The 25,490-nt window shown below is 49.4% G+C and overlaps 1 protein-coding gene and 1 pseudogene across 1 annotated transcript in view; both read left to right on the top strand.

Moving 5' to 3' along the window:
• The first annotated feature begins 3,900 nt into the window (after window positions 1-3,900).
• Window positions 3,901-4,006, top strand: LOC122216736 (annotated as a pseudogene).
• A 9,732-nt stretch (window positions 4,007-13,738) lies between these two features.
• Window positions 13,739-25,490, top strand: part of PAX8 (paired box 8) — a 62,289-nt gene continuing 50,537 nt past the window's right edge. Inside the window, exons 1-2 of the mRNA XM_042930331.1 lie at window positions 13,739-13,745; window positions 18,068-18,175. Coding sequence (XP_042786265.1) covers window positions 13,739-13,745; window positions 18,068-18,175 — 115 coding nt within the window. The remainder of the gene's footprint in view (window positions 13,746-18,067; window positions 18,176-25,490) is intronic.

Consider the following 25,490-nt stretch of genomic DNA (forward strand, 5'->3'; position numbering starts at 1 on the left):
CTGCAAAAGGAAATAAGAACTAGGAGAGAAACAAACAAAACTTATGAACTTTGGCCAGTGCTGGTCCTAACCTCTAATTCTTTGAAGACCTCCAAGATGGTAATTGGAAGGAACACCCTTATACATGCACACACAGATATGAAACACGAGGACCAAGACTCTGCCTGATGGGGCTTCTCTCTCTCTCTTTGACTCTGAAAAGTGAGTCTCACCAACTTCAACCGCTGCCCCCCACCTCCACCATTTTTCCTGACTTGTCTATCGGAGAGGCCATGTGACTTTTCTCGAGGATGACCCCTTGTTCCAGCCGAATGTCCAACCAAAACAGAATAAAGCATCTACTGGAATCCAAGAAGCATCCCAGATGTCTCCAGACTAGCTGCTGGAAGGATCCCCTCTGGAGATCCCACAGTTGCATCTATAATGCCAAGAATGGGGGCACCTGGGTGTCTCAGTCAGTTGCATGTCCGACTATTGATTTCTGCTCAGGTCATGATCCCAGGGTCGTGGGATCGAGCCCCGCATCACTCAGTGCAGACTGCACATTCTCTCTCTCCCCCTGTCCCAGCCTCTGCTTGTTCGATTTCTCTCTCTCTCTCTAAACTAAAAAGAAATAAAATAAAATAAATGCCAAGAACGAATTCATGTGTTCATTTACCAAATGCCCATGTTAGGACTAGAGGCAGGTTTAAAACCCAAAGAAGTCAATTTAGAAGGAAGGAAGGAGGAGGAGGAGGAGGAGGAGGAGGAGGAGTGGGGGAGGGGGGAAGAGAGGAGGAGAAGGGGGAGGAGGAGGCCAGGGAAAGGAAGGGCAAGAGGGGGAAGAGAAGAAATTCTACTTTTTTGCTTTAGCAATGAAAATATTCTCTCTAATTGATCCACACTGGATGCCTTTACTTGCACCTAAAGAGTTTCAATGACTCTACTATCCAGGAAGACCTTTGGCACTACTGATGCTATTATGTCTGTGCCAGGTGGAGACAAGCCTCCCTCCCGCGGGATGAACATTCCTTGAGCCCCTAGACCTACCTAGACCTTTCCTTTCACCTCATCAGTGAGGTGTCTACATACTACTAAGCCAGCCCCCTAACCTCCTCCCAGGACAAGCCTAATTGGCTATTCACCAGTAAACTCAATTAAACTTATTTACACCTTTTAGGAAATGTCTCTCTTTTCATGAGGCCAAGGAGGCACTAGGAGAAAACGAGGGCTTCAGTTCATGTTGACATGTGTGCCCTCCACCCCACTCCCCCTCTCGCGAAGATGCAATCTGAAAATAGAATTCGTCTGCACAAGACCTGCCTTCCAGGCTCCTCTCCTGCTCCCATATCTTCTCCCTCGAGGACTTCTACTTGGTACAGTCATTTAATCCCGACTACTTTCAATATTTATTGAGAACCGACATCCAAAGGTTGCGCAAGGCAGTGAAGACCCAGAGGGAACAAGGCAGTCTCAGGATCCTGCCTCGGAGCCTGCATGGATGCCTTTTTTCTAGCCCTCATTACCCCCTCTCTTAACACTTCCGCTCTCGTGGCTCACTGCTCACACCCTTGTCTTCCTCCCTCCTCATCTCCAGTCCTCCAGCACCTCTTTCAAGTTGTGCCTGTCCCCAAAGATCCATCCTCTGAGGGTCATACTCTACCTTCTACGTGACAGCAAGCTAATCGAATGGCCCAGTGTTTACTGCTGTCTGTTGGGCCTTAGGACTCATATTGTCACGCTCTTCTCCACAAAAATGTTTGTGTTTTAATATATCTTTATAGTCACAGTGTCTGAGTTAGAGGAGAGACCTGTTGGAGGCCATTTTGAGGAAGGTGTTCTTTCCTAGGCCAAGGAAATGAAAATGGAAAAAGGGACTTGTAGAAAGGAAGATTTAAACTAGTTCATAAGATTTGGGGGAAGGGGGGTCTTCAGAATCAATCTGGGAAAAGGAGTAAAAAGCAAATAAGCAAAGATAAAGCAACCCTCACTGTATCTCCTCTTCCTTATCTCTAAGAATTTGGGCCTGCCACATAAAAAAAAAAAGGTTGACCACTCTTGTCTCCCTGGCCTTGAGACATTGGGGCTGCTGGTGATGGAGGGACTGACTCCAGTAACACTGAACAGATTGGGGGAGGTTACACAGAAAACTTTAGGTCTGCTGAGGAAACTAAAACCATGAGGTTAGAGCCCAATGTGGCGTCAGAAGCAAAGACCTTGACCTAGAGTCTCCCAGGTCTGTGTCTATCTTCTCCACTCAGCATGAGCATCTGGGAAAGAAGGAGTCCGGTCACTCCAGGGTAGATGCTTCCTTTTCTTCTGAGTGGGAAAAGACCGGTCTAGGAGGCCAGCTGAACTGGGCATCTATATGACCCTGGTGAATGTGCCTGATTTTTCTAAGCATCAGAATCTCCTCTTATCTCTCCTTCCTCCTCCTCCTCCTCCTCCTCCTCCTCCTCCTCCTCCTCCTCCAAGAGGCGCTGGCCTTGACTGGCAGTTCACTTCCTGCTTTCCTCTGAACTCCAGTGCCCCTTGAGGTGAAACCCTCCTGCAGTTTTTAACCACTTCCTACCTTGATAGCACAGTGCTTTGCGTAATCTCCAATACCAATTTCTCCTGATCAGCTCTTGGTTCGTTGGGGAGGGAGTCATGACTTGCCCTGTAATACCCCTGGAACTCAGTCCAAGGACCGGCAAACACAGATGATTGGAAAACACCCGCCTTCCTCCTGGATTCCCATGCGTCCAGATCAGCTCCGAAGGCTGCAGAGACGCAGAGGACCTCGCCCAGGCTTCAAGGACCGCGGGCCACTCGGGCTGCAAACGCGGGGAGGCGGGAGGCTAGGGCACGCCGGCGCTGGAGCGGAGCCGGGACGCCTCTGCTCCGGCCAGGTTCGAGCCAGGCCAGCCAGGCGGGCCGGCAGAGCGGCTGCAAACCTGGCAGGTCCCCGCCCCGCGGCATGCGGAGTCCCCGGGGGCCCTGGCGGGGACTAGGCGCTGGGCTCAGCCGGCTGTCCCGGGACAAGGCGCGACGACGCTCCGTTAACCTCCTGGCTCGCTCTGATATCGAGGCTGCATAAAGGGAGGGATCCCATGCAAATGAAGGCCCGTGTCGCGGAAGGCTAAAGACTTTTAATTAAAAGAAGGCACCTGGAGACCCAGCCGGTGGGAGGAGGTAACTAGAGCAAGTCGGCCACCGCTGGGCGGGTTGGGAGAGAGCCAGCCCGGCCCACGCGGGGCTCATCCTCATCGCGCACCGCCCCCCCCCCCCCCCCCCCCCCCCGCTTCTCCCCATGCAGAGGAGGGCACCTGGAGGAGGCAAGGGACCTTTCTGTCCTTTGGAACAGCTCTGACATTGCACCGCTGGCCCAGCGCCCTGGGACCCAACTCTCAGACCCCAGAATGGAAATATTCTGGAGGAAATAAATGACACCGAGTGACCAGGCAAGTGAGAAATAGAGTTGTACTCCCAGAACTGCCAGAGTCAAGACCTCTCTGCTGCGCAGCTGGAAATTCCAGGTAGCACTAAGACCAAGGATCACATCTGGGGAAGGTTTTCGGATCCAGCTCTATTTTATCATCATCATCATCCCTAAAAACTTCAGAGCATTTAGCAAGCCCTGTGCCATGTGCTTTGCGTATCTCATCTCATTTAATCATCAACAACACTCAAAATGTGGGCGTTCTAATTATCCCCATCTCACAGGGGAGGCAACTGAAGTCTAAAGAGGCTAAGTCACATCTTAAGGTCCTCCAGTAAGTGGCAGACCAAAGCCTCCAAGACTATCCAGCTCCAAAATTCAAGGTCTCAGGGCCCTTTTCTTTAGGAGTAAGAGCACCCAGAATGGTGGGAATGGCAGCAGACAGCACCTTGGACAGCATCCCCCACGTAGTTGATGCTTACCAAGTAGGTGCTCAATAATTGTAATGCTCCTCCCAGGCTAATCATTCACTATATTAAGACCAGGGACATGTCCCCAGACCTAGTCCTTTGTCTAGGTCTGGTTTGATAAGTGCTGGTGATCAACCAACTCTGACTCGTCTTATGAGGGGGCATGTCTGATCCTAGGTTATCTGATCAAGCCTAAGAAATAACAACACAGCTAGTGTAGTAACTTCAGGATAACCGTTGCCAATTTGCTAATTACCACTTGCCATTAAATGAATTTGAAAACTAAAAGTAAAAGAATTTATATGGAAAGGCAAGGAAAAGAAAACTTGAATAGTCAAAATAAATTGTGGATAAAGAAAAAAGTTGTAGGATTCACAGCACTCAATTTTAAGAATTACTGTAAAGCTACTGTAATGAAGATAATCTATAGTATTGGCAGATGGACAGACACATAGATTAATGGGTCATAGGAGTCCAGAAATGCAGTCATACAAATATGTCCAGTGGATTTTTGACAAAAGTGCAAAAGCAGTTCAATGGGGGAATAAAGTCTATTCAACAAATGATGTGGGAGAATGGACACACATATGCCAAAAAAAATTAACCTCTAATAATTGTAATGCTCCTCTTCCCTTGCCCAGACCTTCCTTCATATGTCGGGGGGTGGGGGGACAGGGAGGGTGGATGTTGCCCTGGAGGATGACTATGGAGAGATAAAATATAGAACACAAAAATCATCTACTAGCCCCCAAGAGCCAGGTTTATGGACAAGGGCATCTCAGGTACCTAGATCCCAGCCTCTAGACCAATCTGTTTCCTGCACGGTAACATGGAGAAGGGCGAGTGCTGTTTACTGCCTCTCCCTCTCTCTTGTGGAAAGGTGTGCTGAGAACTGGGATCTCTGAACCCATGAGTAACTAGGACCCAAGGTGGTCCTGGTTGACCGCAAGCTCCCTGACTCAGATTCACCTCTTATAACTTCTCAGTCTTCTGGCTCAGATCAAGTGCAGATTCACTTCTGTTTTACTCACTACACACCAGGTGCTCAAGAATCTTGCAGTGTAAGAAGCAAATTCCTTATTCTCCTGTCTGTTAAAATCAAGGTTGCTGTGTCCACCCAGCTGAAGGCTACCGCATCGTGCCAGCTTCCTTAGGGTCACCTATGATGAAAAAAGTAAATAACCCATGCAGGGTGGGACTCTCTTAAAGTCACTGAATGGTCTGTGGAGTGAAACCTACCAGTAAGCTTTGCCTGAGCGTCTACAGGGTGCAAAGCCTCCTCTGACCCCTCACTCCTCCAGGGACAGTAACAAATGCATTCTTGTTGTGCAGGTCAATATTTTACAGACCTCATTTCATTTAAGATCATCTACAATCATATATGACAAGCATCATCATCCCCCATTTTATAAATGAGGAAACTAAGTCTCAGAGAGGTTAGGTAGTTTGCCCAAGGCCATTCAGCTTAAAAGTGGAAAAGGGGGGATGTACTCTCTGACAGCTTGATCTGGTTCTCCAGAGGCCCACCCCACAATGCTCTTAGTCTGGCAGATTCACCCCGAGTTCAGTAGCCCCAAATCCTTGCCTAGTGGCCTGCCGGTTCTGTGAAGGAAGATCTCCTTTCAAGAGTGGACTTCCTGCGAATCCTTGGACCCAGTCATAACAGAAGGAAAATCTTTGGATTTCTAAAATATCAAAGTTAGTGATCAGCAGTCTTCACCACCCAAAGCAAATTTGGAAGACAATGGTTAAAGCCAAAGTGCACCGAGAGTCAAAGAGTAACGATCTTGCCAGTGTCTGCCACTCCTCGCGAGGCACAGAGCCAGGCTGGGCTTAATGCTTCTTTCTCCTTTACCCACTTGTTCCTGGCTCTCAGAACAGACCAGGGACAATGGGTCTCCCAGAAGAGATCCCTCCTCCCCTTAAGACCTTTGAGACAACACCCTCCCCAGTTTAGGGTCCCTGTAGATCAGGGCCCCAGAAAATCCTGGCATTGATGGAATGGGGTGCGTCTTGGCAAGGGGACCTGCGCGTTTAACACAATGACCTGATTGTGTGGCTTGTTCCGACTCAGCAGCACTCTGGTCACATGTCCTCTGGGCATCAGGTGCTGTGACCTTTGCCCAGAGATTTGGAGCCCTTGGTGGCAGGGCTGAGTGCCAGAGAGGAAGAGGCTGATCTAGCTGTCTCCCACTGCCCTTGGGGTCTGGGGGAGGCTGCTCCCTGTACACCTCTCATTGACCCTGGCCAGGGCCTGAGCCCGACTTCCACCCGGATTGTACTCAGAGCATCCTCAGCTGCCTGTAACAAAAAAGCAGCAGGCAGGCGGCATTCCCAGGTAAAAAGTTAAGGGCTACTGAGTTTCTGCTTCTACCGCCAGCTGCCAAGAACCAATGGGGGGCACACACGGCTGAGACTTTGGCCCAGTGTTTGTCTTGTTAACTGCTGTGTGTCCAGTGCCCAGCACCACTTGGTCACAATAAAGTCATTGTGTTATCCTTGCTGCTACCATTCATTCCAGCGAACACGCACGCAAGCACCAATGTTTACTGAGCCCCTCCTATGTACCAGGCACTATAACAGGCATGGGGAACAAAAGTGATGAGCACTCCTTGCCCTCATGCCACTTATCTGTTACAGGGGGCGGGGGAGGGAGAGAACAGGTGACAAACAAATAAATAAGTGATAAATATAATATGTCAGTGGTGGAGAGAAATAAAGCAGAGGAACAGGGATAAAGAGTCAGGGAGAGGGTTGCAATAAGGGGGACTGGAGAGGGATTCACTGAGAAGGTGATTTGGGCCAAGACTTGGAGGTGAGGGACAAGCATCAGGCTAATGGGATGAGAGCAAGCCTGGCATATTTGAGGAAGGCCAAGAGGCCAGTGTGGCTGGAACAGAATAAAAGAGGGAGCGAGGAGAGGAGATGTATGAGGGAAGTGACAGGTGACATGCCCTGATGGAGGAGGACTTGGGAGGCCACTGTCAGAGCTTTGTCATTTTCTCTGAGTGAGAGTCCAACTGAATATGCATTGGAACATATTAGAAATCATGCCAGCATATTTGATGTATATTATATGTAGCATTACACGTTATTATATAGTAGATACACATAGCAACAGTAATACACGTATGTACTGACAAATGTATTAAACGAAATCATGGGTATGACAGCATTTGTTCACCATAAAGAGTGATATCAGGCTATAGTATTATTACAGCTTAAGAGTTTTCAAAGTGCTTTCACACACAGTGGCTCCCAAGAACCAACCCAATGAGATTAAACAAGAAGCTATCCTTAAGCACTTTGTATTGAAAACGAGAAAACTTGGGTTTAGAGATAGTGTGTAGAGTGTTTTTTGCTCAAGGAATCACTCTAAGAAATACTCCTCTATGTTATTACTTGGGAGCCAGTACACGTGCCAGCTCCCACACTCTCCTTCTTTATGAAGATGGGGACACCAAGGTCCGAGAAGCTGAGTGACGTCCCCAAGGTCTGTAACTCAGTCCCAAGCCTGGGACCCTAACTTCCTGTCAGCCAATTCTCTTTTTTCACTGCCCTGTGTAGAAGCAAACACCCTTTGCATACCTTTTCACCCCCTCCATCCCATTCAGCATTTGTCTGTTGTTCAGCCCCAAGGGTGTTATTGGTGTCAAGGTTGGGGTAGGGTTTGAAATCCATAAACCTTGGGCAACTTGAGGCACATGCCTCCTCCCTATCCCATCAGCTGGTCTATGACAATCTGGGTCCTGAACCAAGATCTCTATCCTCTCTTGTCGGATCTGTCATCAGACAGAAACTTCCCCTTGGCCATTGAGGTTTTGAGGTGAGAAGAACCAGACTGACCTGCAGTGGCTACAATCTGGGGGAGACCCAAGGTCTGAGCCCTCCAGGGGATATAGGAAGATAGGACAGGACTATCACTTACATTCAATCTGGTCTTCACGGGGCTGCAGCCTGTCACCACCAGAACAAGGATGAAATCAAGAGTCAACAGCTAAGTAGGGCAATATTTCCACTACCCCATCCCCAACATTGCTTCTCTCCAGCCCCACTGCTTCTGTCACCACTCAGAGAACCATGGTCACACAGCCTCTTCCAGCCTGTCATGTGGCTTCCTCCAACCCATTGTCCACATTGCAGCAAGGAAGAACTTTCTAAAACATAAGTCTAGGGGCACCTGGGTGGCTCAGTCAGTTAAGCATCTGACTTCTGCCCAGGTCATGATCTCACGGTTCGTGAGTTTGAGCCCCACATCGGGCTCTGTGCTGACAGTGCAGACACTGCTTAGGATTCTGTCTCTCCCTCTCTTTCTGCCCCTCTCCTGCTCTCTCTCTCAGAATAAATAAACTTTAAGCTTTAAATATAATAATAATAATAATAATAATAAAACATAAGTCTGGCCATTCCTTTTCCCCTGCTAAAATCCTTTCAGACATTCGCCTTGCATTTAGAATAAAGTCTAATTCCATTAACAAGTCTATAAGGACATCAGTGATCTAACCCTGTACACTGTCCCAGTCCCATCTCTCAGCCCCTACCATACCTGCATACACACACACACACACACACACACACGCACACACACACTATAATTGTACTTGATTTCTCACTACAGTGAGAAATGTCCCTAAATGTGCCTGGTGCCTCCTGGACCTTCTTCACATTGTGAACTATTTTTTGGCCCATACCAGAATATTTGATCTTCACTTTCTCCCATTCCTCTGTTTGCCTGGCTGGTTGCATTTCTTTCTTCCAATATCTGCTGAGAGGTCCCTTCTGAACAGCTAAGACTCTGCGAGGTGCCCTGCTCTATGCTCCTCACACCTCCCCTCTCCACTCCTGCTCTGTCATGGCACGTAGCACACCTCCCTGCAAGAACCTGCCTATTTATTCCACGAGGATGTGATTCTTGTTTTGCACAGTTTCCACTGTGTTCCCAGGTCCTAGCAGGGTGCCCAGGACTTGGTAGGTGCTCAGTAAATATCTGTGCAACTGAATTCATGGAAAGAGAGGGAAGGAGAGAGAGAGGGAAGGAAGGAGAAAGGCTCTCCTGGTGAGGTCACCCTGGTGTTATATTCATCACCATAACTGCTTCAAGTTCATTATCCTTCACATTTCTCCATTTCTTAACAGTTTACAAACCACTTTCACAGCACCCTATTGATAGGACGTGAATATATATGTTTTTTTTTTTATACTAAGCATGACAGACCTGAGAATCAGAGTGAGTGAGTGGCTTTTCCAAGTTCACATAGCTCAGAGTAGGGCTGTGTCACAGACCCAGGGCTCTCTGATTCTGAGCTCACAACTCCTGAGGCTCTGGAATGGAGACACTGGGTCTCAAGCTTGAGGGGCCATCTGTCTCTTGAATTCTGAAGGAGGGAACGTAACACAGCCACCCAGTTTGATCTATGGAAGTGGCCTTGGGATCCCAGGGGGCTGGGGTACACCCTCTTTCCATTCCCCGATTAGTTGTGAGCAGTCAGGAATGTTCTCAGGATGAAGAGCATCCCCCAGTCACGACACCCACCCTGACTTCTGTACATCTTGGTCATTGTCTAGAGGATGACCATGACCTTGGATAAGGAAACCTTACAGGTACCTCACTTCTTCCTCTGCCCAACCTGCTTACCTTCAATCTTTAAAGGCATATTCAAGAGTAATGAAAAAAGAAGCCAGACTAAACTACTGGACAGCCAATGAATCCCGCCTATTTTAAAGGAGCCCCACAATTCCGTTTCTCATTTTCCGTCTCACCAGGAAAATATTCACACATGTGCACAAAGAGTTCATTGCAGAACATTTTAATGAGAAAAAAAGTGAGAGAGAAAAATACATGGAAAGGGGGAGACTTATATGCAATATATATGCATATATTATATATGCATTATATCCATATTTTGGACTGTGATTGAGAAGTTCAAAAGAACAAGGTAGAGCTATGTCCTAAGATGCAAAGATGTTCAAGACATTGCTAAGCAAAAAAAAAAAAAAAGCAACTTGCAGAGTGAGATTTACATCCAGTATGCTACTATGGATGCTGAAACACACACTCCTAAAACAAAGGTCAGACTTTCTACGGGCCACAAACATAGGTATGAATAGCAAAGTTCTGGAAGGACAAACATCAAATAGATAATGCGGTTACCTCAGGCTAAAGGCTGGAGGAAGGGAGACATTTATCATGACTGTTTGAATTATTTATGATATGTTATGTGTATAATCTATAAATAAACAAACCAACAAACAAACAAAACATCCATGTTCCATCCTCTTTCTCCCCAGCCCCCTCACTCCATTACCACCTTTAGAACCTCCAGAGTCTGCCGGTGTTGAGTATGGAGACAGTGACATTCCCCAAGGTCTACGAATCGTGGTCTCTACAAGCTTTACCGTGGCTAGTTTTACTGTCAGTCACTAATACTTACTGAGCACCCGTTGCGTTCCAAGCACTTTGTCTGACTTAATCACCACAATATAATAAAAGAGAAGTACCCTTAGTCGTCTCACTTCTCAGACTCAGAAACTGCGGCTCAGAGAAATGTGATCGGGCAATTGGGAGAAAGTCACACAGCCAGTGCAGGAATGTGCCAGGATCCCAGCTTTGGCTGCCGGACCGCCAGCTCTGTGGTCCTGACTCTTACCTACACTGTCCCTGCATCGTGGAGGGCAGTGTCATGGTGCAAGCGGGAAAAAGATCCTTCCTCAGGGCTCCGGGCTCTCTCTACTCTGCGGTGAGCCTGAGGGAAGTGATTCCACTTGGAAAAATGAAGTCTCTTGAGCAGACATGCTCAAAGCCTGTAACACGACAGGGAAAGCAGCAAGACCACAGCATACTCTATGAGGTTCAGAGGAGAAGAGCTTAGGACGAGCAAAAGGAAAATGCTACCTTAGATGACATGCCTAAAAATGAGGGGAAAAAATTTAAACAAAGCTTACCAAAGTGTATAGGTTTAAGGTCTGAGGATCTAACGTAAAACACTGTGACTGTCATGATTAACACTTGCTGAGAGAACACATTGTTAACATTTGCTAGGAAAACGTTCTCACCAAAGAGAGAGAGAGAGAGAGATCTGTGAGGTGATGGATGTGTTCATTAACTAGATAGTGGGGATCCTTTCACGATGTATACAGATATTCACCATGATGTACACCTGAAATATCTTACAATTTAATTTGTGAGTTATATCTCAATAAAGCTGAAGACAAAAGAAAAAGAAAAATGTATCCGACTCACTCATTCTTGCCACAAATGAGTTCTGTGCCTGCGCTTTGCCAAGTGCATGGGAATTTCGCGAGGGCGAGGTGGAATGCACGGTGACCCCAACCTTTGCCTTGTTTTTTATTCTTTCCTTTACCTGGCCTCTCGGAGGGCCGAGGAAGCCTCGGTCTCATTACTAAGGGTCAAGCTTCTTCCCAGTCGGCCACGGGTGGCCCCTGAAACTGACAAACGAGACTCATTTTCTAGTTTGTCTTCTAATTTGTTCCCCTGGGGCTCCCTGGCCCTCCGTGCCCTGGAAACACCTCGTGGGGCAGTGGAGAGAATGCGGGCTCAGGTCTTAGATGAGCCTCGGTTCGGATCCTGGCTCTACTGCTCGGCAATGAGGTGACCCAGAGCAACCTCTATGTCCCAGTTGCCTCAAAACTTGGCTTCACTGGGTGTCTATAAGGTACTCAACAGTCCCTAGTATTTAATAATACATAGTAAATAATAGTTGTTATCGGAAAGAAATGCCATGCTTAGCATTCCCTCAAGGTGATGCTGTGTCCACCCTCACGTGGGGGACGTAGAACAGCCAGGATGGACATATTGCTGGGGCACTGAGTCACAGATACAAAATTCGGGCTCCAAAGTGGTAAACCCTCAAGGCTGCTCCTCCAAATGCAGGGAAGGCAGGGGCTCTCCAGAAGAATGCAAGAGGTCCTGAGTTCGGAGGAGGCCCAAAGTCTGGCAAAGTGTCCAGGATCACTCTGCTCAGCATGCGGGAAGCCTTCCGGGAGCGAGGCAGTAGTGAAGGGTAGAGACAAAAGACAGATTAGATCTCCTGAATCCTCTCTATCCGTCAACCTCTCCCCCAACCCTGCTCCCCAACCACCAGGGTCTCCTGGTCCTTTCATCAGGGCTCCGGGCACTGCTGAGGGGTAGGGGAGGCCATGCTCTGTTCTGTGGTTTGTGTGAACCACAGGAACCTCTGGCATTCCAAGGCCACAGAGAACAAAGCCAGCCTGGAGTCTGATGAAGAGCCCTGAGTCTGGGTTTTTTCCTTGGTGCCTCCCCAAAAACAGCTGTCAGGAAGACAGACCACTCCAGGGCCCTGGCATAGGCCTGAGAAGATTCTTGTGCCCTGACTCTTGCTGTTCTGGGCTGGACCAGGGGCCTAGCCAAGAGGAGGGCATTCCTGCTGAGTGAGCAGCTCTCCTCTCCTGGGACAGGAAAGTTTTCTGGCCATGAGGGTCTGACCTCACTCTGGCCACTCCTTGGGTTCCAGAACCTTCCTTCCTGACTGGTGGGTGAATAGGCACTCGGGAGAGGGAGCAACTAGGATGGGGTAAGCAGAATTTCCAACACTGAGAAGGCAGGGCCTGGATCACGAGTGCTTATTCGGTCATCGAGTCAGCCACCTACCAGCCGGGTAAACTTGGACATGCTACCTACCTTCTCGGGGGCTCAGTTTTCTCATCTGCAAAATGGGTTGCCAAAAAGGCCTGGTTTATTATTTGTAACTTTTAAAAAGCTCTTAAAACTAGAAAAAAGTTGACAGCTGGTATCCCCTCCGTCTATTGTTCCCGTCTTCTCCTGTCACCCTCCTCTCTGCTTCCCCAAGGAGGCTCTTTCCTACTCAGGTGGCCTACAGACCCCCCAGACACAGCCACCGAAGGCTGCGGGGTAGGCAAAGAGCTTGAGAGATGCGTGCCCAGGATGCATCTCCAGCCCAAAACAAACTGGACAAATGCCACTGGTGGCTTTTTCCAAACTGCCTTCCACAAGCGGGGCCTTTCCTTTCACCTGCCAGGACCTGTATTTCTATTTCTGTGTTTGGAGAGCCTGAGGGGGAGGGGTGGCACACGGGCTAATTAATGATTGATTCTCTGGCTGGGCAACGAGGAGGCCTCCGGGCAGGCTGTCAGCCATTTCCTGAGGTGTGGGGACGGGGTAGAAATCCCAGGTGGCTGCGGCTCCACTGGGCAAGTCTGTGAGGGGAGAGGGTGGGGCAAAGGTGGCAGGTGCCCTTAACACTTCTGCCCTCTGTGAAATGGTGAAGTTAGCAAGGCTGGGAGCTCTGCTCTGACACCCTTATGCCCAGCTCCCCTCAGAGACACCCTCCCTCGCCCCCTCTTCCCCCTTCTCCCCTTCTTCCTTCCCCCTCCCCCCTTCCACAGCCCACCCTGCACCCCCAGTGCAGGCTCACTGGCCCTTTCCTCCCCCTCTCACCTGCCCATCACCCAGTGGTTCACATGGCTGCTTGATAAACTCCCCAGTACTTTGGGGAGGGGATTAAAGGGACTGACTTCTACAGCAATGTTTTAGAGAAGTTTTCTTTCTACCCTTGGAAGTATTGCCCAGCCTTTGTGGCCGAATAATAATTAACTTTTGTACAGAGCTGTAACTTTCAAAGGGTTTCCACATTCATAATTCTGTTCATCCTCGCAACAAATCTGGGAGGCGGGTCTTAACCTCCTCACTCCCCACCTGCACCCACATCCTATGGAAGGAGCAAGTGAGGCTCAGAGAAAAGAAATGGTCCTATTTCACACAGCCAGGGCTAAACTGCTTACCTTCTAACTCTTAGCACAGAGCTGCTGTTTTCTTCCCTAAGAACGAACTTTCATCCCCAGGATTGTTTCCCTTGTAGGGAAAGGGGGTATGACAGGTAAGCACTCAGGGTTTGGGGGGACGAGGGTTTCCTTCAAGGCTGGCTTCTGGGTGGTCTGCACAGAGAAACTTCTGAGATTGCATGTCAAAGTGGGACAGGGGGAGGAGAGAGGGAGGTTCTCTCCCTCTCCTAGGATTAAGAGGTAAGGCCCATGGTCCATGCTGGAGTTCAAGGGGCCAAGAAGGTGATAGGATGCCACGTGTGCGATTACACAGCCACACCAGTAGTCAGTGCAAACTGTGAGCTGCTTATGAAAACCCTAAACCACCCTTCTTCCCAATTCTGTCAGCTATGATGGCCAACTCATCCTGGTTTGCTTAGGGCAGTTTGGTTTTAGTACCAGAAATCCCACATCTAGGGAATATCCTCAGTTTCATCCCTGGCAAACCCTACCACCAGCTCTGCCAATGTCAGCTGAATCCTGGAAAGAAAGACCATCTTTGGAAGCCTCCGCAGATCAACTTAGAATATTTAAAAAATCACAGAATACTCCTTGGAGTTAGGCAGCTATACCTGGTATGGATATTAAACTCTTTGAACGTTAAACCTGAAAGAACATTCATTCCCACAAAGAAACACTCAGATCTATGGCCAGATCTGTCCAATTTTTAAAGGCAAGCCAGAACTATTCTTTCGATCTTCATGTTGGTAATTAATTACATTTTCTTGGAAAAACACTGAGTTAAAAAAAATTGTAACTGGGTTTGAATCACAGGTTGCCAGTTGATAATCTCAGCATGAAAACCTAATGGGTGTCAAATCTAAGAGAAGCTGGAGAAGAAAGTGTTGGTTTTAAAAAGTGTGGGCTAGTGTTTGACTCTTGATTTCAGCTCAGGTCATGATCACATGGTTCGTTAGTTCGTGCCCCACATCAGGCTCCATACTGACAGTGCAGAGCCTGCTTGGGGTTCTCTCTCTTCCACTCTCTCTGCCCTTCTCCCGTGCATGCACTCTTTCTCTCTTTCAAAATAAACAAATAAACAAACAAACAAACTCGAGGCAGATATACTTTTAAAAAAATTACAAGTGGGGGGCACCTGGGTGGCTCAGTCAGTTAAGCATCCAACTTTGGCTCGGAACATGATCTCACGGCTCATGCGTTTGAGCCCCTCATTGGGCTCTGTGCTGACAGCACGGAGCCTGGAGCCTGCTTCAGATTCTGTGTCTTCCTCTCTGCCTGCCCTTCCCCTGCTCTGTCTCACTCTCTCTCAAAAACAAACAAACATTGGAAAAAAAATGTTTTTAATAAAAAGTGTGTTCTAGGGATACCTGGTGGCTCAGACTCTTGATTTCAGTTCAGGTCACGATCTCATGGTTTGTGGGGTCGAGCCCTGCTTCAGGCTCTGCACGGACATCAGGGAGCCTTGGGAATCTCTCTCTCTCCCTCTCTCTCTGCCCCTCCCCTGCTCATGCTCTCTCTCTCTCTCTCTCTCAAGATAAATAAATAAACTTAAAAAATAATAAAAAGTGTGTTCTAAATGTACCATTGATCTGAGTCTCTCGGTCATGATGCTAAATTTTTTTTTGAAATGTCAAGTAACATCAGAGGAAGGCTTAAGTTTTTATGCATAACTAAAATGATCATAGATATGGATTTTAAAAATACATACTTTAATTTAAATAGACATAATATATTTAATATATCTTAATCTATCCAACTTAAATATTGAAATATATACCTATTTCAACCTCTTCATTTTGCAGAGAAGGAGACTGCCGTCAAAGAGATTGAATAAAGAGATTGAATTGCGGTGCTGATTAATAACCATTTTCTTGACCTCGGTGGTAGGGAAATTCAAAAGTAGTAAGGAACCCGGAACTGATTTCTGGCTAATTAGATAGCACCATGACGCCTGTGTTTGTCTCTTCAGCAGGGCTCACTGCATTCTTATAGCTTGCTGGATCTAGAACTTCTCTGCTGAGTCTCCTCCTGGCCATCTGGTCACCTACAGTCTGGGGAAGCACGCTCTCCAGGCATGTGAATGGCTTTTTTGCACCTTTAGTTGTCATATTTAAATGAATTTTTTAAATGAGCTCACAAAGGAGACAGGAATGTTTTGATAAGTTGCTGTTTTTGTCCTTTGAGAGCCTCTGCCAAAAAAAGTGGGCGGCAGGGGGGAGGGAGGATTTGTTTTGCCCACCAGGAGCAAAGCACTGGCAAGAATGGATGAAGGAGTTTCCCTGATTAGTACCTATCAGCCCCTTGGCTTGGGAAGACCTTCTGAGGTCTGTGGAACTTTTTTAGGTAAGAACTTTTTTAGGTTCACCCGGAGCACTGCCTCCTTGGTGGGAAGAAGCTTGAGCAGACAGTCTCTGCCTTTGCCTCTATTGCCCTGCCCCACAGCTCCCTACAGAAGCAGGGCGGGCACTAGAATAGCCCACTGGCCCACAGTGTCATCAGTGGGACCCGTGCTGAGTTCCACATCCATCCCAACACCCTTCCTTGGTCTTCTCTCTCCAGGGGATCTGACCAGAGAAGCGCTGCATCTGGACATTTGGAAACCACGGAGCAATTTTAAATAACAATTTTGGAGAAAGCTTTAAGACAATAAAGCACCTGTTGTTTTTGTTTACAGCTTGACTTACAGATGTGGAGGATTCATTTAGGGACATGCGTGTTCTTCCTCTTTTCACAAAATGATTAAATTCTACTAAATCGAGCAAGTCTGGGTGGGAGGAGGAAGCAGATTAACATGAAAGATTTTTTTTTTCATTAACAAAAATCATGTGGTTTTTTACACACAGGCACACATACACTTGTGCATGCACACACACACACGTCCCCGTGAATAACTCCCTTCCTCTGCCCCTTCCTTCCTCTCTCACTCTGGCATCTCTGGCCTCTGTGTCCCAGAGCAGTCCCTCCAGGCCAGGGAGTTGTGCTCCTGAGTCTGGCCATCTGGTCTGAAACTGGGGAGCATCCAGGCCCTGCCCTCCCAGCCTACAGATGTGCCAAGACATTTGTCTGCCCACACAATCTTCCCTGGGCCCAGCCTCTTGGACAGAAAAGAAAACCTGTGAAGAAAGAGAGGGCTGCTCATTCCCCACCAAAACACCCCTTCCTATCTACACCCAGGCCCCCAACTCCCAAGGCCGCTGATCCCCACAGACAAGGCCAGAGGTCAGCTCAGTCCTGTCCCTTTCTGACACCCATGTTGAAGTGAGACCTAGACCCTCACTGCCCGCCCTCTGAACTCTTCTACCAAGTTCAAACTCCTTAAGGAGCAAGAAGGAAGCCTGGCTGGTGGCCATGTGTGTTTGGCAGGAGGGGAATCCCTGTTGAATAGGCTATGGGACCATTTTCATTAGCCTCATAATGTGAGGGTGTGGTTCCCGGCTCCGTGATATGGAGGGAATGGGTTCAGGGGCTGTTCAGGGAAGGAGTCCACACCAGTGGTGACAAGGTGGGACCCTCATATCTCCAGCCCTATTTGCAGGCTTCTACCTTAAGAAACAGGCTTAAAAACAACAGTTCCCCATCTATGAAAGAAAAGGCTGCTTCCCTACAGCGGAGCAGGGGTGAGAGGAAGGTTGCAGGGGATCACAGAGAAACTGTTTCTCCCACTCTGACGGTCAGTGACCCCAGGAGGACCCAGAGCTCCTCATCGTCAGGCTCTGAGGCCTCCATGTCCCCACTCCTCTAATATTTCCAGGCCCGCTGAGTTCGGGCTCAGCTGCCTCCCTCTCCCCTCTCCGCTGGAAACAGAAGCTCCGGCGAATGTTTCTAACTCCTGAGTCCACTCAGCCATGTCCCCCTTGCAAAATCCTCCCCTTCCCGCACCCCCCTGCACCCAGCCAGCCAATCCGAGGCCTGCGAGCCTCTCCAGACCCATCTCTCAGGGCCCTGGCGGGATAAAACCGGGCGGCGATGCCGGGTGGATGGGAACAAACTTCAGAAGGAGGAGAGACGCAGGGCCCAGGGCACCCTCGCGAGCGGACCCAGGCGTTGAGGGCCTGCGGCCGGCTGGCCAGGTATGCTGTCCAGGGGTTGGCTGAAAGCTGACGGGGAGAGCGGTGATTCGAGAAGGGAGAGGGTCCCAGGAAGGCTGGCAGCCTTTCCTCTCCTAAGTTAAACTGGATAAGGCCGAGGCCACAGAGGAGGAGGGCACCCAGGCTGGAGTTTGGGGCTTCCCCGGCGAACACCCAATCCCTGATCCTCCGGGCAAACGTGTGTTAGGTAGCCGGGCTGAGGTGGGCCACCCTTCGCCTAAAAATCCTCCGACTCCTGCCACATGATGAGAGCCTAAGGGACAGGGCCTGGGGAGGAGGCATAAGCAGGGGACAGCGAATCTTACGCCCCTTCCCCTGGGTCTGTACAGGGCAGCTGCGTGGCGGCGGGCGCGGCGGGGACCGGCGTGAGGAAGCCCTGAGCCCTCGGCGGGCTGCGAGCGACTCCCCGGCGATGCCTCACAACTCCATCAGATCCGGTAAGGACGCGGCGTTGCCGGGACCCCGGAGCCCCCGCGTCGCCGTGCGTCCGTGCGTGCGCTCGGGTCGGTGGGGCTGGAGAGCTTACGCTCCGCGCTCGTGGGACCCACCTGCGTGGGGACGCAGCTGGGGGCGCCGCCGGCCTAGCTCTCCGCTGCGGCCATCGCGCCGTTCTCAGGCCCCGAGGTCCCCCTCGGCCCGGCGAGCCGCCCTCCCCAGGCCTTGGTTTCTGCGGACCACACGGAGCGGTGAGGAGCTCTCCGTGCGGGTCAGAGGGGTGTCTGTCCCTCGCGCCCCACCCCCGTCTTGCACGGCCCATTAGAATGGACACCCTGTGCGCTCTCAGGCCCCGCGCCGCCCCCGACCTCTAAGCCCTTGTTCCGGGTGTGCGCTGCTCTTGCCGGTGGCTGCCCCGGCGGGACCGTGAGCCCCGCGCACCCCTCAAGCCAGCGGGAAAGGAGCCCGCGGTCAGGGGCCTGGGGGCCTCTGAGTGCCCTCGGCTGCTCTCGGACTCCTCCTGGCCGACCCTGGGGCAGGCGGGGAGCCGCGCGCGGGGCGTCCGGCCTGCGAGCACTGGGCTGCCCGCGGGGCCGAACCCCCTCTCCGGCGGCGTCCCGGCCCAGGGCCTTCCAAAGCGCTCGGGGTCCTCGGCCGCGGCGCCTGCTCTCCCCTGCCTCCTGACCCAGGCCCCGGGTTGGAGGGTGCGGGGGAGGGGGGGAGGTGTGTACGGAGACGGAGGCCCGGGATCGGGGCGGGCGGGCGGGCGCGGTGGGCACCGCCGCCCCGGCGCGCAGCAAGTGTGGACGGCGGGCAGAGGCGCGGCCCGGCCCGCGGTGATGGATGGAGCCGGGCCGGCCGCGGGGAAGGCGATTTATGGGGCCAGGGCGCAGCGCTATCGATTTGGGCCGGCGAAGTGAGAGGAAATCAATATTTCAGATGAATTCTCGGCGAATATGAAGTCCCGCTCGGCAAACGGGACATTTGTTATAATAAGCAGGGTCGGATCGGGCGCGGCGCGCGGCTGAGATCTCTATTTAGCCGAGAGCGCGAGCTTCGCCGCGCAGCCTCGGGTCCCGGGGCCGAGGCTGCACGACATGGGGTGCGGGGAACCCCGCAGGGCGCCGGAAGGTTGCTCGTCCTGGTTTGCCCCGGGTTGGGAGACGGAGTCGGCGGTACCCTGCCTCCCCACCCTGGTCCCCCTGGGAGAGCGGGGCCACAGCCATCCCGGCCGCCCTCTGCGAGCGCGGGGCCGCTTTCGGGGCACCGAGCCGAGACCTCGCGGCCCTTTCCGGGAGCGGCGGGGTCAGCAAGCCAGGGAACCGAGCGGAGCTGCCTGGCACCCCTTGCCTAGCCATGCCCGGGCGCCGCGCGCTTCTTGACCACTTTCTGAGGCTGGAACCAGGCTTTAGCCCCTCAGTCATTAGCCAAACCGGGGTACAATACCGGACGTCGCCCCTGCCTCGGGATCAAGACAGTCTCCGAGGCCGAGCGCTCAGCGCCTAGTGCCCCAACCGGTACCAGCCTGGTCCCGGCCCCTTCCGCTCGGTTCCCGATTCCATCTCCCCCGCCCGCAGCCCGACCTTCCCCTGACCTTTCAGGCTCCGGTAGGAGTGGGTGCTCTTGGACCTCGAATTTACCTTGCTGCGCCAGACCCCTGTCCTTCTGTCGCTGCTAGAAATAAGACGATGTCACGGTCCCTTATGTTGGCTTGATTTTGTTCTCGCTACTTATTTTCATTCTAGAAGCACTCATTAGAATAAATGGGACTAAAAGAAGGAAAGAAATAAAAGGACACCATTTATTTTTACTTTGTTTTTAATCAGCAACAGGCCCAGAAGATGAGAGAGGCCCCTTCTCCACTAGCTCAGATGCAAATTGTCCTTGGGTTTGGTGAGAGAGCCATCCACTCCCTGGCAGGGCCAGGGCAGAGGTATTTTTCCGTTTAAGGAAGGCAGAGGGACTTCTTCTAAACCTTCCCCCAAACAAATAAAGAGATAAAGCTGCCAGGAAGGATAATGAGCCTTTCTCCTTTAGTTTAATTTAATGCTAATTGAACAGAAGAAAACTGCCTAAAACATAGCTCAAACATTTCGAGGCTATCCCGTTTCTTTTCTAAATCCTCTCTGGAAAACCTGAGCCAGAGACCTGCGTCTCTCTAATCAGTTCACTTAACACTGTTGCTTATATTAAAAGATAAATTCATAAGCTGACGCCTCCTGTTTTTATAAGCCCATTTCCCTCATACTTTAGCAGCTTCCCTCCTTGCCCGGGACACTTCCTTTCTGATTTCGGCTTTGCCTGGAAAGCTTCCATTTAAGTTTTCCGTAGAACAGAATCCCGAGGTGCAGGCGGCCACGGGGCTTTTCGCGGGAGCGAGGCCCAGCGCACCGTTTCCAAAAACCGGAGACGCCCCAGGAAAGTTTTCTGCGCGGCCTCTGCCCACCTGGCCGCTGCAGCTCACCCTCGGCTCGCTCTCCTCACTCTTGGCTGATCTTGCTGTGGAGAGAGGTCTTAATTTTTTTTCTACAGCTTTATTCTGAAAAGATGTGGAGAGCGCATAGGGAGTTATTCTGATGCGCGCTGGACAGCAATGGGCTGAACGTTTTGTAAAATCTACTGGGAATTTTGTAGCATCAGGGAACAAAGATCCTGTAAAGCAAAACCGTTTTTTAAAACTGTTTTAAGATAAGTGCCACATAAATATTAAAATGAAAATAATACTATATCAGCGAGGAAAAGAGTTCAGTAAAAGCAAGCAAGTTTGATTAAAAGTTATGTGCAATTAATTTGCAGCAACCCTCTACCCCAGCTGCTGAAAATAGGTTATTCAAGTGGTAAAATGAGACTTAAGATCCAGGAAGAACGTGCCTCTGACTTCCTAGATCTGAGATGCAAAGCCCTATTCCTCTAGGTTTTCGAAAGGAGGAAAGGGGACCAAATGCATTTGGGAAGGATCTATTTTCTTCCCAGGTTTCTTGCCTGGGTTGAAAACAAGGTCTCCGGATGGAAAACAGTCTCTAGGAACATAAAGAGGTATTGGGGTTCCTCAATTCATCTTTGTTTCAAGATGTTCCATCCTCCCGCCCTCCTCAATGCAAGTTAATTAGGAGATAATTTAGCTACCTTGTGAATTAGTTTTAAGATAAGTATCTTTTCAAGCTTTTGTCACTTTAATTGCTCCGCTGATTGATAAGAAGTAATTATTTCTAATTGACATTTTTTTGATGTCTATTGGAAGCATTTATTTGGGACCTTTTTGGGGTGGAAGAAAAGTTAATTAATTTTATCAGTCGATACCCAAAAGACTGTGCCTAATTTTGCTGAAGAGGACAAAGGAAGTGAAAGAAACCACAACAAAAAAGTCAGTCTCACGAAATATTAATGATTGCACAATTTTTATTCCAAGGAGAGCATCTACCAATATAATAATATGTCAAAACTTTCTATTTATGGCTTCAAGCCTTGGATTTTAACAGGGCACATGTTTAATGGGTATATATTTTCCCATGGGTATCTTCACAATCCTTGTATATGCTGACTTCATTTTGGAGGTTACTGTGCTTTGTAATTAATTTTTGTGAACGGTAAAATCAGTAGAACTCAGTATGCTCAGATTACATGGCATCATTTTCGTAAGAGATAATTGTAAGAAAGATTTACTAATCGTCATCCCTGTTTTGTAATTATTGATAGAGTTGGGTATGAAGGTGAAACTTTGCTTCGGTGACATGCCTTTTCATACTTGAACCTCGGAGTAAACAGTTTAATCATTCACATCATCCAGAATACTTACTCTGAAAGAGAAAGAAGGGAAAGAAAGGAAAGAATCAAGAGAAAAAGGCACTGAAAGGAGGCAAGGGGGGAGGGGGAGGAGAGAGAGAGGGAGAAGGTGGCTGGGGAGAATAAAAATGAAAGAAGTTATTTCAGGAGTGAAGATAGCCAGGTGCACAGGACCTTGGTCATTCAATATAAGAAAATGGAAATTCTACTTCAAAACACATCCTTTTGAACAGGGATCTCTACCATATTCCCTAAGTTACCCCTAAACACCACTGGAAACTCCCCACTTTTCTATGCATAAAACGAAGCAGGGTTTTCAGGAGCCAGCTGGTCTGGCTCTTGGGTGTCTAGATGCAAAAGTCTTGATGTGATGTCCATAAAAAGGAAGCCAGAAAATACGCACTGTGCTAGGGCACGGTGGCGGGGGGGCGGGGGGGGGCTTATAAAGAGATTTGAGTGTTGTTTATTTTTATTATTAAAGCCCCTGTGATCTCCACTCCTAGCTGTATACCCATAAGCTCTCCATAGATAGACTTGTGACTCACTGACATAGGAAAACGTTTTCACACAAACCCAAAGTGGAGACACACTCTTGCCCACACTCACGCACAGCTGAAATGAAAGAAACTCAATCAGACAAGATGCGCTCCTGTCAGGTTAATTTCAGCCAGTGCCTTTTTCAACCATTTATGTATAAAATCTTGTCTGCTTTTAACGATGTTTCTCCCAGATTACGTGGAGCTGCAAGAATGAGGAAACATTTTAAATGAAAAAAGAAATTTAAGACGTACAAACATTAGATAATATCACATACCAATCTCACTATTAGTGAAACTGAAAAAATATATAAATAATGCAAAAAAAAAAATCAGCAAGGGAGAGTTTAGTAATGGAAAATTCCCCTGCAATTAAATGAAACAGTAATTTAGTAGAGATATGCCTGAATGAATTAGCATTTATTAATTGGTTCTCATAAAAACAATTTGTGTGCGTGTTTCAGGGGGGGGGTAGATATTTAAAGTATTTCTTTTTCATAGGAAAAGTTCTTCAACTATTCCTATCAAATTATGTAGTGATCACATTCTCTTTTGTGAAAAATCCCAATTCTATCACTGGTGAATTTCACCTGCACACAAAGAGTCTGGGATGAGGGAGATGAGCCCCTTTAAATCAGAAGAATGAAGCTGGTCCCCTCTTCTCTTGGGACATTTCCAAGTGTGAAACCAATGAGAAAACACATTGGCAGGGGCTGTTATGCTTAGACACATCCAAACCTGGTCCTGAGCAGACTCCCAGGTGACCCATCTCCCCTGGGGCAGGACTAACCCAGGCAGGCAGAGGAGGCTGCTTTGTGGCTGTGCCCCCCACCCTCCCCAGCCTGCTCCAGCATCCTTGCCAGCTCAGGCAGGAACTGCAGTTCGTAATCTCAGCGAGGAGCTTGCTAGGGTTGACTGGTGCACGGATGTGTTTACTTTCTCTCGCCACAGTTGGTCTGTCTTCAGTTCTAAGCATTTTAAAGCTGCTCTATTTATCAGTCCAAGAGGTGCCGAGTTCTCAGTTGCGCTGAGAAAGCTTTGAGCTCTGTGGTTCTGAGTACACAAGGAGCCAAAAGATAAAAGAAACGATTTCATTTAAGAAAAAAAAAGATGATTGTAAAAGGAGAGGACAAGAGAATGCACCCCTATTCAAGACTGCAGTTTGCTTTTGTTTTAGTTGAAACTCGGGGAACAGCTGAGTCACTGGCCCCCACCAGCCCCCACTCCCTTCAGAGATAGAACCTGGGGATGTAAAACACCCTGTAAAAGCGGGGAGAATGCACCCACATACTAAGAATTCTTTGGGGGAGTGATTCTTTCTGGGTTCAGATGAGAATACTTCAGCCTGGGGTTCTTTTGAGAAGGGGCTACAAGATATTCTGCCTAGGAAATCTGTGTGGTGACTGCTTTCTGCAGGGGTGCTAGATATTTCTCTTTGGGGGAAGAAATAGAGAACAACAATCCAGGGGTCTCCTGGTTCCCAGAAGCTCCACTATCCCAGGCCAATCCCAGTTCTTTCAGTCCATCTCGGTGATTCGGATGGAATCTCTGGGTCAGGGTTGGGTAGGCAGAGGCATCCACTCTTCCTTATTTATCTGTGGTCATGGCACTCTCTTAAGTGGATCTTTGAGGGTCTTAACTATTTCCTCAAGTCCAGAGTTAGGGCTGACAAGCCTCTTTCGGTTTTTTGAAAGCCCCTCTCGATCTCACCCTTGGCCAGGTGGGGACACGATGAGCACATGTCTCTTACACGGGCGATGGGCCAGAAAAATCTTCACAGGAATCTTTCTATTAAACCCACAATTCATGTCACTGAGTCTGGGCTTTACCTTGACCGGGGCTCCTTCCCCAGGAATGGGCCTGGGCAGAAATCAGCACCTCCTTACTAAGGCATATCCAAGATCAAGGGGCCAGAAGCTCAGCAGAGTTGCCCCCAGTTGCATGTGGGTCCTGTTTCTGTGTTCATTCCCAGGATCCACCCCTAGTCCTGAATGCCGCAGAAGATGCCCTGTCTTGCTAAGCCTCAGCACAGCCAGCCAGCCCGTAGCTGCTTCAGCTCTGCAAGTGCCACTCTCATATTCAAAGAAAGAGAAGTAATACGCAAAGAGCTCAGCACACCCTGGCACTTAGTGAGCCCTCAGTAAATGAGAGCTGTGTTAGTATCTTCGAGGGCTGTCATTGGTATGGTGTTCCACTGGAGAGGGCACATCATCCTCCAGTTTAATTCCCAGGACTCTGCCAGGTACTTATTGTTATTGACATTTTTCAGAAGAGAAGGGACCTGAGAGAGGCTGATCTGACTCCATGCCCCCCTTTTCCCCCGCACCCCTTTCCCAAAGTCCAGCTCATCCAAACTCCCTGTGGCATTGGATGGTTCGTGCCCGCAGCTCTGCCTGGATCTTCGGCCAGGTCCCCTGGTGAGAAAATACAGGGCCTGTACGATAGCAACAGTGATGGTGACAGGCAGGGCCTTCAGTCTACCAGCTTGTTCTCCTCATCAGAGTCCCTAATTCTCCAGCTCAGTTAGGATAGATCCTTTTTCAGTGCAGTCCTCAATCTTCCCATCTGCACAATGGGAGAAGTGGCGTCGAACTGGATGTCCCTCCTGGAGGTCGCTGTGAGGAGGAAGGAAATGATCGTCCACTAGGAAAGGCAGAAAGAGGGGGCATTCTTTTAACGCATGCCCCCAAGGCTCCCACATTTCCACCTGCACCAAAAAAGGGGACAGCTATACTCTGGCATCTCAATAAATCATAGGCCAACAAGGAACTTAGTCCCTTGGCATCCCAAACCACACTTGGCCTCCCAACGTGGGTCCACTGTAGAGACTAATGAGTTAGCGGGTGTGATGGGAGTTTTAGAGTCAGGGGACACCGCTGGTGCCCCATCCACAGGCAGCCAGTGCTGAGCACTTGAGGTGCCCCGTCTCATTTTCCCAAGTTTAGGTTCATTCCCTCTGCTGGGTCCCTCTCACTCAGGGGTTCAAAACCATATCGTC

This window comes from Panthera leo, chromosome A3, assembly GCF_018350215.1.
Source record: "Panthera leo isolate Ple1 chromosome A3, P.leo_Ple1_pat1.1, whole genome shotgun sequence".
In the NCBI taxonomy this organism is placed as follows: domain Eukaryota; kingdom Metazoa; phylum Chordata; class Mammalia; order Carnivora; family Felidae; genus Panthera; species Panthera leo.